The following is a 17,139-nucleotide window of genomic DNA, read 5'->3' as shown; positions in this document are numbered from 1 at the left end:
GTTTCTGAGTATTTGGGGCCTGGGAAGCTGGGAACGAACAAGCAGCCTCCCCCAATAGACATAAAATAAAAAATATATAAAATATTTTTAAAAATTAGATTTAAATCTAATCATTTTATGTTTGAGTGTTTTACCTATATGCATATCTGTGCGTGACACACAGCTTTGTGCCCAAAGCATGGGAGGCCCTGGAACCAGAGTTATGGATGACTGTGATGTTGGTGGTAAGAATTGAAGTGTTCAATTTGAGTTGTTTTTAGAAAAGGTCTTGCTATGTAGTCCAGGCTGACTCGAAACCCACAATCTTCCTTCTCCCTCAACTTTCCAAGTGCTGGGATTACCCATACCTAGCTTTAGAGTCTTAGGGATCAAACCCAGGGTCTTATGCACCCAAGACAAGTACTCTACCAGTGGCTACATCCCCACCCCCACAGTAATTTTTTTTTATGTGAGAAAAAAGAAATCCAAGTATGGTGAAATTATAGTACCCTGGAGGACCAAAGCCAACCTCAGCTACAGAGTGAGTTCAAGGCCAGCCTGGACTGTATTAGATCCTGATGATGGTAATGGCAAAATTAAACTTAAAATACTGACTTTAAGTAGATCCTTCAATCCTAAAATACTGTATCTTAAAAACTGGTGAAGGCCACAGCTTCTTTCCTCTTCCCCAAATGTTGTAGCTGTGTTCTCCAAGTTTCAAAGAACATGTAGAATTTTCTAAGTCTAAGTTTCAAACATCTCACTATAAAGACTTTTTTTTTTACCACCTTATGTTTACTTAAAGCAGAAAGTTTCTTTCCTGTGTATGACTGTTGTGACATTTCATTAGCTCTGCTTCCCACAGGAGGGACAGCTCTCACCTGGTCCAACTGTCACCTCAGTGGAATGCTTGTTAATAACCTTAATCTTGTCACTGAAGCCATTTTTCTCCACGATCTTCACAGCAGCATCAGCCATAGGTTTAAAGACCTGTAAGTCAGAGAAGGGTGAGAGAGATGATGGGAAGGGAAAATGAACATGTGCTAAAACTAACAAGCAAGAAAACAAACAAGCAAACAAACCACTTCCTACTTAAGATGCATAGATAGCAAGATAGTACTCTGGTCCCATAATTGACACTAAAAATGTTTTAGTGTCTAAATGTGTGTCATGAAATGAACATAAAAAAGGCAAGCCTGGTCTACAAGAGCTAGCTCCAGGACAGGCACTAAAGCTACACAAAGAAACCCAGTCTCGAAAAACCAAAAAAATGAACATAGCCGGGCGGTGGTGGCGCACGCCTTTAATCCCAGCACTCGGGAGGCAGAGGCAGGCGGATCTCTGTGAGTTCGAGACCAGCCTGGTCTACAAGAGCTAGTTCCAGGACAGGCTCCAAAACCACAGAGAAACCCTGTCTCAAAAAAAAACAAAAAAAAAGAAAGAAAATGAACATAAAAGGATGAAATTCAGCCAGGTGTAGTTTGCTCATGTCTAATCTCAGAATTCAAGATGTTAAGGCAGGAGAATCATCATGAATTAAAGGAAAGCCTGAGCTCTGAGCTATATGGAGTGAAAATCAGTCTCAATATCCCCCACCTGTACAGAGAGAGAAGTTTAACTTCAAGGTACTATTTAGAAGTTCCCACTTCATGCCCACTAGGTGAAAATGAAGGACTCTGCACTACTTGTAGGGCATTAAGTGCCCTTCGCTGACTAAAGACGCTCCCACAAACCTGTCTCCAGAGATACGGAAGACAGCTGAAGTACGGCCAGTCCACCTTCATTTTCAGAACTGACCCAGACTAAAAGCACAGCCTTTATTTCCTTATGATACATGGGACCCTCCACTTTACTCTCCCAGCCACACCCCCTTCTTAGCCCACATGATGCTCCCCAACATTCACAGGCAAGTCTGAACCCTTCCTACCCCATCTGCCATATCAAATCCAACTGGAGGCTGGAAATGGTGACACATGCCCATAATCCCAGCACTTGGGAAGTGTAGGTAGGATCTGGGTTCAAGGCCTGCCTAGCTACACAGAAAGTTAGTTTGAGGCCAGCCTGGTGTCTAACACACAGACACAACCCACAAGGAAGCACAAAGTCCTCCCTGCAGAAATCATTCCTGAGCCCTTCACTAGCCCCTCTAGCCCTGGCTTTTCAACCGGCCTAGACTGGATGTCACAGCTCTATCCCATAAACACAGAAACTTTCATAAATACAAAGTGGAAACAAAATAAATGATGGAAGATTTTCATTTTTTTCTAAACCCTTGTCTGTATTTTCTACCATGAACATGATTTTGCTTTTCATATAACAAAGAAAAGCCGTATTCTTTGGAAAGAATGTATGTACTTGGAGCTGGAGAGACAGCTCAGAGATTAAAAGCACTGGCAGATTTTCTGGTCCTGAGTTCAATTCCCAGCAACCACATGGTGGCTCCCAACAATCTATAATGAGATCTTCTGGCAGCAGGCATACATGCAGGCAGAACACAATACACACATAAATGAATGAATAAATGAATGAATGAATGAATGAATGAGTATGTATGTATGTGCTCAGCTGGGGAAAAACAATCATTTCTAAAATGTAGTTTTCACATGTGGTCTCTGGCCTCAAACCTTAGCCTTCATCAATCAGCTTGTTCAAACTTCTAAAACTATTGCAACCTCATTGTCACCCTCCCTTTCGTCAGCCTCTGTCCTATCACTCCCCTTCCCTAACCCTTCGGGCTCTGACCATTCACAGCCTCTCTCTCCTCAGCCCACCAATCAGGGTGCACCTTCCTACCTCATCAAGACAAGAGGAAAAATCCTTCAGGAGCAGCTTCCTACTCAGGTGAGTCAATTATAATTGTGGGAAGTTAACATTGAAACCAAACATGACAAACACACACCCAGTCCCATTTGTACTGTCTACAGATAACTTTCATCAATCGCCATTTCCTCTTCCAGGGCTTTTTATGAAAAATAAGCAACACCTTATTTCTGACATGAAAGTGGTGTAATTCTACTTGCATTTTCATATAAAATATTGTGAAGACCACTCTACCAGTGGAGGATGAAATGAAAATAAGGAACTTCGTTCCTGCCTTCCAATTTACACTGTATTATGCTATATACATAAGCCACAGGTTTGCTCCCTGAGGCATGGAGAAAGATGCTCAGCTATACAAGCTTAACTGGCTAGCTCTGAGTTCAAGTGGCCCCTACTGCTATAAAATGTGACGACTGAGGACACTATGTCAACCTCTGGCCTCTACATACAAGCACCCACCTACACCCCAACACACAGCAATCTCACCCCGACCATGAACAGAGACAAACAATGAAGTAGACTTCCCAACATCCAGTCTTCCTACTTTCAGAACAGGGACGGTGGTGCTGTACAGGAACGGACCTGATTTCAAGTGATGAACCTATTTGGCTCATCAGACAGGTTCCCCTTTGTCAATTATTTTGGCCAATTTTATATACAAGGAGAGGTTTGCTAGAAATTTCTAGGAAAAGCCTGCTTGCTTTTAAAGGAGAGAAAGCTGGGGTCATGTCCTGTCTGACACATCTCCAGGGGCTCTTTAGTGGCTCTCCTACAGTCAGTAAAGGCACAGGTTTTCAAAGGAAGGTCATACACCACACAGAGCAATAAGAAACATTGAGAATGGCAGAAGACATGGCTCTGAAGTTAAGAGCACTTGCTGCTTTACAGAAAACCAGAATTCAATTCCCAGTATCCACACTAGTTAGCTTAGAAGTATGCATAACTCAATCTGATGCCCTCTTCTGGCCTCTGAGGGCACCAACACTTTAAAAAAAATTAGGAGCTGGTTATCCCACCAGCTCAGAGCTTTAAAACCCATACTGCTCTTCCAGGGGACCCTTGTTGAGCAGTTTACAAGATAGGAGGAGATTGACACTCTTCTAGCCTCCACGGGCACCTGTACTCATGTGTGCACACAAATGCATAATCAACCTTTTTCTCTCTACTTGTCTAGGTTGGTCCCAGTTTCTGACTACTGAGAACAAGGCAGCATTATACCTTTTTGTTTGTTTGTTTTCTGTGAAATCCACAACAAGTGCAGTCTCTCATATACAACTCAAGATAGGATATCATGGAAATCACAAAAAGATTTTTAAAAGATTTCTTTTTAATATTTTTAATTTCATGTATGTGTGCATGATGGGTATGTCTATTTGAGTGCAGTGCCCATGGAGAACAGAGGTATTAGATTCCCTTGAGTTGGAGTTACAACCAATTATGAGCTATCCAACATGGCTACTGGGAACTGAACTAGGCAGTCCTCTGAAGAGCAGAGGGGCTTTGTCACAGGACCCAAAACTTTAGTAAGCCCCCAGACCTCAGCACAACTGACTCCATGATGGAAAAACCATTCAGACTATAAAACTCAGCACATAGACAGTACCACCTGCCAAAACAAAACAAAGACCTAATCCATCAAAGTCCACAATTCTGGGAAAATCTCTAAAAGTATTATCCTTACTTTTTGGCTTCTACAGTTCTGTGTCTGGCTGTTCTTGTTTATTGAAGTATGTAAACCCAAGACATAGTTTTTGTATTTACAAACTTGCCCTAAGAAAGGCTCAGTGCTACAGTGGAATCCTAAACACCCAGTGATGTGGGATTACCCTCTGTATGGTGTGATTACTATTGGTGAATAAAAAAACTGCTTTGAGCCTATAGAAGAGCAGGGCAGAACTGAATGCTGGAAGGAAGAAGGTGGCAGAGTCAGGGAGAAGCCATGGAGCCACAGCCAGAGACAGATATGCTGGAACCTTGTCGGTAGGCCATGAACCTCGTGGTAAAATATAAAATAATGGAGATGGGTTAATTCTAGATGTAAGAGCTAGCTAGCAATACGCTTAAGTAATTGGTCAAGAAGTGATTTAATTAATACAGTTTTTGTGTGGTTATTTTGGAAGTCTGGGCAGCTGGGAAACGAACAAGCGTCCTCCTTACAACAACCCAGTATTGTCACTGGCTGGTTAATAAAGACTTTCTTTTTTTTTTTTTTTTTAAATATTTATTTATTTATTATGTATGCAATATTCTGTCTGTGTCTATGTCTGTAGGCCAGAAGAGGGCACCAGACCCCATTACAGATGGTTGTGAACCACCATGTGGTTGCTGGGAATTGAACTCAGGACCTTTGGTAGAGCAGGCAATGCTCTTAACCTCTGAGCCATCTCTCCAGCCCCTAATACTTTCTATGGCTTAGATCCATACCCGAGCAGTCTTCTCTGGTGGACACCCCACACAGCTTTTAACTACTAAGCTACCTCTCCAAGCCCTAAACACCTTTTAAAAGAAAAAAAAAATTAACTTTACTCATTTTATTTATTGTTTGTTCATTTTTTGAGACAGTGTCTTTTTAGTCTTGGCTGTCCTAGAACTCCACATGTAGATCAGGCTGGATTCAAACTCACAGAGATCCTCCTGTGTCTGCCTCCCAAGTGCTGGGATTAAATGTCTGTGCTACCATGCCCAGCCTATTCATTTTATGTTTGAGTGTTTTGCATACATGCACCATGTGCATGCTTGGTGCCTATGGAGGTAAAATAGGGCACCAGATCCCCTGGAACTGCAATTACGGATGGTTGTGAATCACCATGTGAGTGCTGTGAATTGAACCCTCTGTAGGAACAAATGTTCTTAACTTCTGCGTCATCTATTCAGCCAGAAATAGACTATTCTTATCCCAGGTTAAGTATACCTAACTCAGGCCAGGTGTAGTGGCACATGCCTTTAAATTATGCGCATGTGTGTCTCTGTGTAGATTACGTACATGTGTGTCAGGACCCACAGAGGCCGAAAGGGTGAGATCCCTCTGGAGCTGCTAGCTGTGAGCTGCCTGTCATGGGTGCTGTGAACTTCATTCTGGCCAACTGCAAGGGCAGTAGACACTCTTAACCATGAGCTATCTCTTCAGCCTAGGCTCATCTTTTACAGAAATTGATTTGAGCTGGGCATGATGGTGCACACCTTTAGTGCCAGCACTAAACGGGGGTGGGACAGAAGTAGGCAGAGCTCTGTAAATTCCAGGCCAGACTGATCTACATAGCAAGTTCTAGGTCAGCCAGGTTATGTAGAGATCCTGTCTCAAAAAATCAAAATAAATATTATCGTGTGTGTGTGTGTGTGTGTGTGTGAGATGTGTGTGCATAAGTGTGAGAATGCATGTGCCATGGAATACATGCAGAAGTCAGAGGACAACCCCAGGGAAACTATTCTCTCTTCCCATTGGGAGATCCAGAGGCCAAATCTGGGTCACCAGGTTTTCAGGACAAGTCACACTTTATCCACTGATGCATCACCACCCCCAGATGTTCATCTTTCTAGATTTTGAAATTAGAGCCACACTTAGAGATGGCAGGATGGACAGCTAATACAATCTACTGCTGATCTCAGGATTTTATGTGTTAAAAAATTTTATTTTAGAGGCTGGCGAGATGGCTCAGTGGTTAAGAGCACTGGCTGCTCCCTAGAGGACCTGGGTTCAGTTCCCAGGCATCCACATGGCAGCTCACAACTGTCTGTAAATCTAGTTCCAGAGGATCTGACACCTTCACACCAATGCACATAAAATAAAGTTAAATAAATCATGAACATATCTAAAAATTTTATTTTAGCTGGACAGTGGTGGTATACACCTTTAATCCCAGCACTTGGGAGGCAGAGGCTGGCAGATCTCAGTGAGTTCAAGGCCAGCCCGGTCTACAAAGTAAGTTCCAGGACAGCCAGGACTGTTAAACCCTGTCTTGAAAAAAAAAAATGGTTTTAGCCAGGCAGTGGTGGCACACACCTTTAATCCCAGCACTTAGGAGGCAGAGGGATTTCAATGAGTTAGAGGATAACCTGGTGCACAGAGTGAGTTCCAGGACAGGCTTCAAATCTACACAGAAAAACCCTGTCTCAAAAAACAAAAACAAACAAAAACTTATCTAAGATACTGGTGTCATTCATTTACTACATTTCCTGTTAGTGTATACATTTATATTATCATAAAAATAACATGCTTAATGTTTTATTAAAGAAAGAAATGGTAAGGGTGGCAAGATGGCTCAGTGGGTAAGGGAGCCTGCTGCAGAGCCTGGTGAAACGACCTGAACTCAATCCCTGAGGCGGCATGGTGGGAAAAGAAAAACCCCAAAAGTTGCCTTCTGACCACCATACAAATGCCTCCCTATACAAAATAAATAAATTAATTAAAATGTGATAAAAATTTAAAGTTATAGTAGTAGACACCTTTAGTCCTAGCACTTCGGAGACAGAGACAGTAGATATCTATGAATTAGAGGCCAACCTGGTCTACACAGTGAGTTCTAGGCTAGCTAAGGACATGTAAGTCGACCTTGTCTCTGTTTGATTTTTTCTTAAGATTTATTTATTATGTATAGTGTTCTGCCTGCATGTATGTCTGCATGTCAGGAGAGGGCACCAGATCTCATTACAGATGGTTGTGAGACACCGTGTGGTTGCTGGGAATTGAACCTAGAACCTCTGGAAGAGCAGCCAGTGCTCTTAACAGCTGAGCCATCTCTCCAGCCCAAGACCTTGTCTCAAAAAGAAAAAAAGAACAAGCCTGGTGGCGCACACCTTTAATCCCAGCACTTGTAAGGCAAAGGCAGCAGTATCTCTGTGAGTTCAAGGCCAGTCTGGTCTGTATACAGAGAACCAAGGCTACATAGAGCAACCATGTCTCAAAAAAATTAAAAAAGGAAGAAAGAAAAAGTCATAATATAAAAAGTAGCTAGTTCTACGGGGGCATATAACTTGTTACACATTTAAAAATTTCAATGTCAGGTCACATTCCAGAAAAATTCAATAAAATAGCAATTAATTACAAAAAATTAAACTTTTTTTTGTTTTGTTTTTTACATAATTTAACTTTATTTTATGTACTTTGGTAGAAAGGTGTCAGAGTCCCTGGAAATGGAGCTACAGACAGTTATGAGCTGCCATGTGAATGCTGGGAATTGAACCCAGGTCCTCGGGAAGAACAGCCAGTGCTCTCAACTGCTGAGCCATGTCTCCAGCCCCCAAACTGACGTTGTTTTAAGACTGTCTGTGGTAACTCAATTGGGTAGGACCTGTTGGAGACCCAGGATAACCCTGGACCCCGATTTCCCTGTCTGCCTCTGGAGTGTCAACACTCAGTTTCTACAGTGCTAGGGATTGGATCCAGGTATACATGGTAGGCTGATACTCTAGAGACTAAACCACATCCCCGAAAAACACTTTAATGTAAATCTTAGCACAAAGCAGAAGCATCTCAATTTTTTTCTTTTAATTTTTTTCTTATGTATATGATTGCTTTGCCTATATACAAATCTGTACGTCACAGGTATGTCTGGTGCATGAGGAAGTCCAGGGTGTCCCCTGGAACTGGAGTGACCATGGCAATCCAACCTGGGTTCTTTGCAAGAGCAGATAATGCTCTTAACTACTGTGCCATCTTTCCAGCCCACGTAACTATTTTTTAAAGCTCCTCAAAGAGGCTGATGGCCAAGTCTGAGAATCACTATTTCAGAGCAGAAAAAAAGCTCCCGGAAAAAGAAACCCTGTCTGACTCATCTCTATGTGTGGAGAAGTTGGTCACGGGCTTGGCATGTGTTTGTCAACAGACCAGAAAAACCCAAGGACCTAAAGACCTTCCCCTGTAAGATACAGGACACATACCTAAACAGTAGGGCTTACCTCAATAGCATAGCAGAAGTCAGCACCTGCAGTAACTGCCATCATGGACAAGAGACCTGTGCCAGTGCCAATGTCAAGAACCAAGGCTTTCTGTCCTCTGTCTTTCACCCTGCTCACAGCTGCCCGGATACCCTGGTAATACTTTATATTCTACGAGAAAGGAAGAAATAACTGTCAAATTATAGATAAGTGGAAAGGAGCTCTTCAGACTTGGGGACAGGGAGGACCCCAGATCATCAGCACGTGACCCTGTCTTACAATATGGCGCACTTCACACTTACTCTGTCTTTGTCGTGCAGCATATCTGCATAAGATGACCTTGAAAGATAAAAGGAAAAGGTAAGTCAGAAAGCTTTGCTAATAAAGACATGCATGAACACATCAAAGAGTTCCCATACATAAATGCAGTCCTCAATGGATTGCAACAAGTGTGTCATCTGCTTTAAAATATTTTAAGTGCCTGCTGTGGTAGCTCAAGTCTATAATCTCACCAATTTCAAGGCTGAGGAAAGAGAATGAGTTTAAGACCAGCAAAACAGTTTCAAAAAAATATTTTTTTAAAACTGGGCATGATACTGATTACCTTTAGGACTTAGAAGGCAGAAGCAGGTGGATCTCTGTGAGTTTAAGGTCTACATAGCAAGATTTTGTCTTAAATAAATAAATAAATAAAATTTTATTTGGGACAAGAAATGCATACACCATGGCACATGTGTGGGGTAAGAGAAAGATTCTGTGGAAGTCAGTGCTCTCCTTAAACCATGTAGGTTCCAAGGATTGAGCTCAAGTCCGTAGGCTTGGCAGCAGGCACCTGTGCCCACTGAACCATCTTGTCAATCCCCAAAACTTATTTTACTATGATCAGTTACTGTTATTCTCTATTAATGCAAAAAAAAAAATCTCAGAGCAGATATTCTTCTTAGACCCCAAAATGCTCTAGTAGTTAACCTAGAGAAGTAATTTATTTATGTGTATATCTGGAGGTCAAAGGTCAATTTGCAGAAATCAGTTCTTTCTTTCCACCTGGGCCCTGGGAATCAAACTCAGGTTGTTAGTGTTGGTAATAAACACCTTTAACCTGCTAACCCATTTCACTGGCCCACCCGTTAGCCTATAATAGTAACCTATAACCATGAACACCCCATATTATAACACTCAATAATCCTAACACTTGACCTAACCTTGAATCATACTTGTACACATCCACTAGGAAGAGGAACTGGGAAAAGGACAGCATAGAGCTGCTGTATATGTGAGGGTCACCAGGCTCTGAAGTTCCCATCACATCAGGGGGAAATGACTAGCTATACTGTGTAAAGAGAAGAAAGTAACATCCATATTTTAGTTCATATCACATCATCAGGGGAAAATAAGCTAAATATGGTGTGTAAAGGGAAGACAATCAGATAGAAGAGATTTCATGAGTGGACTGAGGGCAGGTGGGGATGGGAACATGAGCAATCATGCTGGAGGAGGCTGAGGAGGACTGTTAGGAGGGGCATTTCAGGGTTGAGCAGAAGCCTGGTGCAGGGTACTCTCCCACGAGTCTATGGGAAGGGCCCCAGGTTAGACTCCCAGCAATAGTGGATAAGTAGCCTGAACTGGCCATCTCCTGTGCCAGACTGGTGCCTGGCCCAATTGACATCAGAAAGGCAGATGTAGAGATGCATTAGGCAGAGTTTGGAGGAGAGGAGGAACCAGAGGGGTCAAAGATCCACAAGAAGGCTCACAATATCAACTAACCTGGATCCATAGGAGCTCCAAGAAACTGAACTGACATCCAGGGAGCCTGCAAGGGACTGACCTAGGCACTTTGCATATACGTTACAGCTGTGTAGCTTGGGCCTCTTATGGGATCCTAACAGTGAGAACAGGGGCTGTCTCTGACTCTTGTACTGGCCTTAGGGGCCCTACTCCTTATACTGGGTCACCTTGCCCAACCTCAATACATGAGTAGGTGATTAGTCCCCCTGTAACTTATATGCCATGTTTTACTGATACCCATAGGAGATGTGCCCTTTCCTGGATAGAGATGAAAAAGGAGGGGATGAGGGTGGGAAGGGGGTGGGGGAGAGAAACTGGGAGGGGAAGATGGGAGGGGAGGCTATGGCCAGGATGTAAAATAAATAGACAAATTTAAAAAAAAAAAAAAAAAAAAGGAAGAAAATCGCATCCATATTTTCTACCACAGCAACTAAAAATTCTGGAAATTCTGGGGCCGGGGGGCGGGGGGGAACTCAGTGACACAACACATGCCTAGCATCTAGCATCTGTAAAGTCCTCAATTAGATCCCCAACAAGTACAAACAGGTAAATAACTAAAGGAAGGTAGAAGCTGGAAAACCTGTGAATACCCAGGATTCAGGCCACAGCCCAAAGATGCTTTCTGGGAACTCTAGGGGAAGCTGAGGCACTCATCAAAAGAGGCCTCCAGTTTTCGGCCAGCACGGCTGGGAAAGTTTATCTGAGATGCAGATTTTCTACAGACACCAAGCCAGGTCAAGATGGAGTTCAGAGAGCTGTCCCTGAACCAACTCCACTGCAGGCAGTTCTAACACTAGCTTTGTATACTCTACACTGCAGAACACTGCCCTGAAACACTTCTCCCTCTGAACCACCTACAGGCCTTCCTGTGCTTTATTCTCAAGCTTAGGAGGGAGCCGTGGCTGTGACTCAGTAACAGAATACATACTTGTCGACATGTGTTAAATGAAGATGAGGGTATAATCCTAGGAATCCTCACTTTGTTCACCATTCACCCCACTGTGGTTTAGTTGGTTTTTTTGTCTGTCTTGGCTTTGAGACAGATTCTCAACTATGTATCCTCGGCAGGCCTGGAACTTCATACATAGACCAAGCTGTTCTTGCTTGTTTTGATTTTCAATTGACTGGGGGTTTTTCTTTTGTTTGGTTTTGATTTTTCAAGACAGGGTTTCTCTGTGTAACAGTTCTGGCTGTCCTGAAACTCATTTCATAGACCAGGCTGGTCTCGAACTCACAGAGGTCCACCTGCCTCTGCCTCCCGAGTGCTGGAATTAAAGGCGTGCGCCACCAAGATCAAGTTTTTCTTGAACACAAGGAGGTCCACCTGCCTCTATGTAGTTCCCATGGGCTCAGCTTAAAGGTATATGCCACCACCAGCTTGGACCGGTTTTAACTGTCAACTTAATAAATTCTGAAACATGGGCTGGCGAGATGATTCAGCGATTAAGAGCACTGGCAGTTCTTCCAGAAATCCTGAGTTCAAGTCCCAGCAACTACATAGTGGCTCAAAGCCATTTATAATGGAATCTGATGCCCTCTTCTGGCATGCAGAAATATATGCAGATAGAGCACCATATACACAAGATAAATTTTTAAAAAATCTTTTAAATTCTGAGCTATACAGATATTCTGATACATTCATATATATATATATATATATATATATATATATATATATATATAATTTTACATTCCTTTGATTATGTTGTTCTAGAGGACCCCAACTAAAACAAATATGGTATCAGGAGTGGTTCTGGAGAAAGGGAATTGTAAGAATGATTTTCTCTAGTGTCTGGACAGGTTCTTCAGCTATAGTCACAAAAACTCCTTAGACAGCTGGGTATGGTGATGCACACCTTTAATCCCCAGAACCTGGGAGGCAGAGGCAGGCAGACTCTGAGTTGGAGGCCAGTCTGGAATATAGAGCAAGTTCCAGGACAGCCAGGGCTACAAAGAGAAATCCTGTCTTGAAAAACAAACAAAAAAGTTCCTCAGACAGTATGGAAGCACTCAAAATCCATGGTATGCACTATTAAAAGAACTTATCGAGATAAACACATTTGATTCCAAATTCTCCTCTTGTGAGGTACAGGGAATTTAGTGACTCTGTGCATGAAACCTTTGAAGATTTGTGACAAAATAAAAATAGATATGCTGGTTTCTTCCTTTAAGCATCTTTGGACAAAGATACAAAAGACAAAAATGAGTTGGGTAATAAAACTGACTTGCTCCAGATGCACATATGCAATCTAAAGGTTTGTAAGTGTGCACTGGAAGACAATCTCCTGCACACACCCACCCCACCCCACCCCGCAAAAAAAATTCATTAAGTGAGTGAGCTTTAAAATAGTAACACCAGCTAAGTCACACCTGAGATGCTGAGAACCAGTAGTTACCTGGTCCTTGAAGTTGGATGTCTCAACAGTTAGAGTAGTCCCAGGATAGCTGTCACTCACTGGGGGTACAATCAGTAGTTTCTTAATCCACAAGGTGGGGTGCCCCAGTAGTCCCAGTCTGGCACCTGGAGCCCAGAAAGTTGCTGGAAGAGTGGCTGGTTTCACTGAAACTCTGGCTCTTTCATCTGCTATCAGAGAAAGAAGTAGCAGCAGCAGAGCAAACTGCCTCATTGGCAAGACAGAAGGCCAAGCAAGTAAACAGGGGAAACTTCCTTCCGGAATACCCTTTTTGTTTTGGCTTCTCTGTAGCTCTGGGGGCTGGCTCTGCTTCCCAAGTGCTGGGATTAAAGGTGTGCACCACCAATGCTCAACTGAAATACCCTTTTTCATCTGGGTGCTACCAAAAGGTGACATTCACAATCAGGGTGCACCTTCCTACCTCATCAAGACAAGAGGAAAAATCCTTCAGGAGCAGCTTCCTACTCAGGTGAGTCAATTATAATTGTGGGAAGTTAACATTGAAACCAAACATGACAAACACACACCCAGTCCCATTTGTACTGTCTACAGATAACTTTCATCAATCTCCATTTCCTCTTCCAGGGCTTTTTATGAAAAATAACCAACACCTTATTTCTGACATGAAAGTGGTGTAATTCTACTTTCATTTTCATATAAAATATTGTGAAGACCACTCTACCAGTGGAGGATGAAATGAAAATAAAGAACTTCGTTCCTGCCTTCCCATTTGCACTGTATTATGCTATATACATAAGCCACAGGTTTACCTAACAATGTTGATAGACATCTATGTTATTTTCAATGTTTTGCTATTTCTGACTGAGAATAAAACCAACCAAGCCAAGAATAAGGAAAAATACATTTATTTGGTGCTAATTAGGATTTCAACCTAAGATAAATTCATATACTGTTGAAAATTTGCTCCCTATTCACTTCTTATGTTGTATGCACATTCATATGTGTACATGTGCACAAGCACACGTCTGTACAAGCACATGGAAACTGGAGGAAAATCTCCAGCCATCCTCATTTATACTATGCCCCTCCTTTGAGTCAAAGTCTCTCACTGGCCTAGTTTATCAACTAGAATAGACTAGCTGACCAGCAAGTCCCAGGGATCCTCCTGTCTTCACTTCTGCAGAGCTGAGATTACAAACAGACATCACCACACCCATTTGTTTGATTTTAATGTAGATTCTGGGGGCTAGAGAGATAATTCAGCAGTTAAGAGCACTTGTTGCTTTTGCAAAGAACCAACGTTTGATTCCCAGCACCCACATAGTGGCTCACAACTGTCTAACTCTAGTACCAGGGGATCCAACGCCCTCTTCTGACCTCTGTGGGCACTGTACACATGTGGTGCACAAACGTACATTCAGGCACATGCATTAAGAGCCAGATGGAGTGGCACTTGCCTTTAACCCTAGCACTTAGGAAGCAGAGACCTGTAGATTTCTGTGAGTTCAAGGCCAACCTGATCTACATACCAAGGACACATAGTAAGATCCTATCTCAAAAATAAATAAAATTTCGGGGCTGGAAAGATGGCTCAGCAGTTAAGAGCACTGACTGCTCTCCCAGAGGTCCTGAATTCAATTTCTAACAACCACATGGCGGCTCACAGCCATCTATAATGGGATCCCGATGCCCTGTTCTGTCTGATGTTCTCTTCTGTCATGCAGAAATACATGCAAATAGAGTACTCATATACATAAAATACATATACTAATAAAATACAAAAAAGCCAAGTTATTTTATTTTTAATTATATACATATGAGTCTATCTGTGTGTGGATACATGTACCTGTGAGTGCCAAGTACCCAGAGTCCAGAAGCGAGCATCAGATCTTCCAGAGCTAGTTACAAGAGGTTGAACTGCCCGCCCTCTTAACTGCTGAGCCATCTCTGCAGCTCCCTGCCTACTTTTTAAAGACATATCCACTCACTAGCTTCCTGGCTTTTCCAGCCACTCACACTGCTGTTGCTAATGATCAGCAGTACTCAAGCCTTCTTGGCAGCCTGACCCTAACAGCCACTCCTTCTTCCCTAAACTTCCCTTTTCTTTCCGTCCCAAATTTCCTTCTGGTTCTGCTTCTGCTCCTCAGCTTATCCTGATTTTACATTCCAGACCATCCTTTGTTGAGATGCTGCTCTGTCTCTCAATTTCAACTTTCCCAAGGTCTACAAATTCTGTGTCTCAAGACTCTACTAGCATCCCCATCTGAATATCCAAACCTTAACCACTCATGTCCAATGCCTTTCCCTCTAGAACACTGCCTCCCCTTCTCTCAGGGAGTGACATCTCCGTCCTCTGAGTCCCTCTAACCAGAAGACATCTTGGTCCTTCTTGAGCTTTGTCTCCCTTACTGCATACAGTGAGTTATTAAACTCAAGTTCCTCCAGGCTGGTTTTTCCTCTCCCCTCCACTGTTTCTACTTTAGGATTACAGTAACCACCTACTCCCCTCTCTCTCCAACCCACGTCTCACACTGCTTTCAGCAAATGTTTTATTTTCCTATTCAACATCTCAACTCCTCAGAAAACAATATCCAAAATCTTCCTCAAAACTATATTAATGTCTTTGACCCCTCGCCGCCTGCAGCCAACTGAGAAGCATCCCATGTTACCTGGCAATTTCCTGGTGGTAGTCATAGTGTTCGTCCTCCTCCAGCCATTCCAGGGATCCCGTGGTGGGATTGGCACGGCCACAGAAGACCTTCATGGTGCCAACTGGCTCCTCAACGTTTGCACAGAAACAGATCTGGATATCAGAAACCTAATCAGTTCTAATGCCTACAGTGAAAGCAAGGGACAAGAAAACAAAAGGGGAAAAAAAGATCAAGAAACAGGCAAAAATTCAAAGTCACATAAGAATTTTATTAATGACGGCACAGGTCTTCAATCTCAACTCTAGGGAAGAGGCAGGAGGATCTGTTAAATTCAAGGCCAGCATGCATGGTCTACACAGAAAGCTCTAGGCCAGCAAGAACTACATAGTGATAGCCCCAATCTCCAAAAAAATACTACTCAGTATTTTAATATTTCCAGCGAGAGTGATCTCATTTTCTATGCAGCATATCCCATCAAGAACTATGATAACAGCCAGGTGCGGTAGCACGTCGAGAGTCCCAGCACTCAGGAGGCCAAGGTGGAAAGATCTGAAGTCTGACACTAGCCTGGGCAACACCGGAGGCCTGTCACAGAAACAAGAACAAAATACAACGAGATGGTGCATGTCTTTAATTCCAGCATTTAGAAGGCAGAGGCAGGAGGCTCTCTATGAGTTCCACAGCTGTCAGAACTACAGTGAAACACTGGAGAGAGAGAGAGAGAGAGAGAGAGAGAGAGAGAGGGAGGGAGGGAGGGAGGGAGGGAGGGAGGGAGGGAGGGAGGGAGGGAGGGAGGGAGGGAGGGAGGGAGGGAGGGAGGGAGGGAGGGAGAGACAGAGAGACAGAGAGAGACCGAGACCATAATGATATATAATGCTGTGTGGAAAGGAAACTTTGGCGCTCTTCAGAAAGTCCAACAGGATCAAAAGCGCCTCACAAGTTCATCCGGGTGCAGCCCTCAGGTGAAGGCGAGTGAGAAGGCAAAAAGAGAGCCAAGCAATGAGCTAACAGGAGAGAGACCCAAGGGGTCATTCCTCAGCATACTAAACACACTTATCCGCCACGTCGCCACGGTTTAACTAAGAGCACACTTAGAAGCGCACTGAGGGTCTCTCCGGAGTTTTAATAAAAAGCATGACTGCGTAGGGCACACATATTTACAGCACTACTGCGGGCAAGTGGGAGCTGCACGGTTTCCAGCTACTCAGAACACTAAGAAAGTCATCCCGAATGAGAAAATGGCAGACCGGTTCAGGGACCGAAGGCACCAGTCTTGTGGCCCAGACCCTGCTCTGTGCTCAGTCACATTTTGAGAAAGGACGATCACCCAAGCGGACTGCCGGGGCTGGGCGGACCTGTGCGCCAGGGTGCTTCAACAACTCCACGTGGACTCCGGCAAAGTCCTGAAGTATCCCGGGGACCCGAATATACCCACGCCAGGGCCCCGCGCCAGAGCCCTAGAAATGAGGACCGAAAGCTGACCGCACCCGGGAGCAGCCACGGCCCTACCACCCCGCACCAAGAGCTCACCCGCTGTGGGAAGCACGCCTCCCGCCGCCACTGCCGCGGCCATTGGGCCTCACCCTCGACCCGGGGGCGGGGCCTCCATGCGTAGGCGTGACGTTCCACGCGGAGCGGCCCTCCCGTCACACCCC

General features: G+C 43.7%; 1 protein-coding gene across 5 annotated transcripts in view; it reads right to left on the bottom strand.

The window, feature by feature from the left end:
* Positions 1-17,139, bottom strand: part of Prmt7 (protein arginine methyltransferase 7) — an 86,925-nt gene that overhangs the window by 31,016 nt on the left and 38,770 nt on the right. For 3 of the 5 annotated variants that reach the window (XR_009055723.1, XM_057753296.1, XM_057753299.1), the window contains exons 1-5: positions 17,015-17,137; positions 15,503-15,668; positions 8,976-9,012; positions 8,695-8,844; positions 861-969 (exon numbers count right to left, since the gene is read on the bottom strand). Coding sequence is in view for 4 of the 5 variants with exons in the window: in XM_057753296.1 (XP_057609279.1) it covers positions 861-969; positions 8,695-8,844; positions 8,976-9,012; positions 15,503-15,597 (391 nt within the window). In the remaining variant the exon portion in view is untranslated. Of the gene's footprint in view, positions 1-860; positions 970-8,694; positions 8,845-8,975; positions 9,013-15,502; positions 15,669-16,731; positions 16,784-17,014; positions 17,138-17,139 lie in introns of those variants that run through there. The other 2 variants (XM_057753298.1, XM_057753297.1) reach the window with 2 other exon arrangements.

This window comes from Chionomys nivalis, chromosome 21 (genome assembly GCF_950005125.1).
Source record: "Chionomys nivalis chromosome 21, mChiNiv1.1, whole genome shotgun sequence".
Taxonomy (NCBI): Eukaryota; Metazoa; Chordata; class Mammalia; order Rodentia; family Cricetidae; genus Chionomys; species Chionomys nivalis.
The sequence above is the reverse complement of the archived record's forward strand: the minus strand, read 5'-3'. Positions and strand labels throughout refer to the sequence as shown.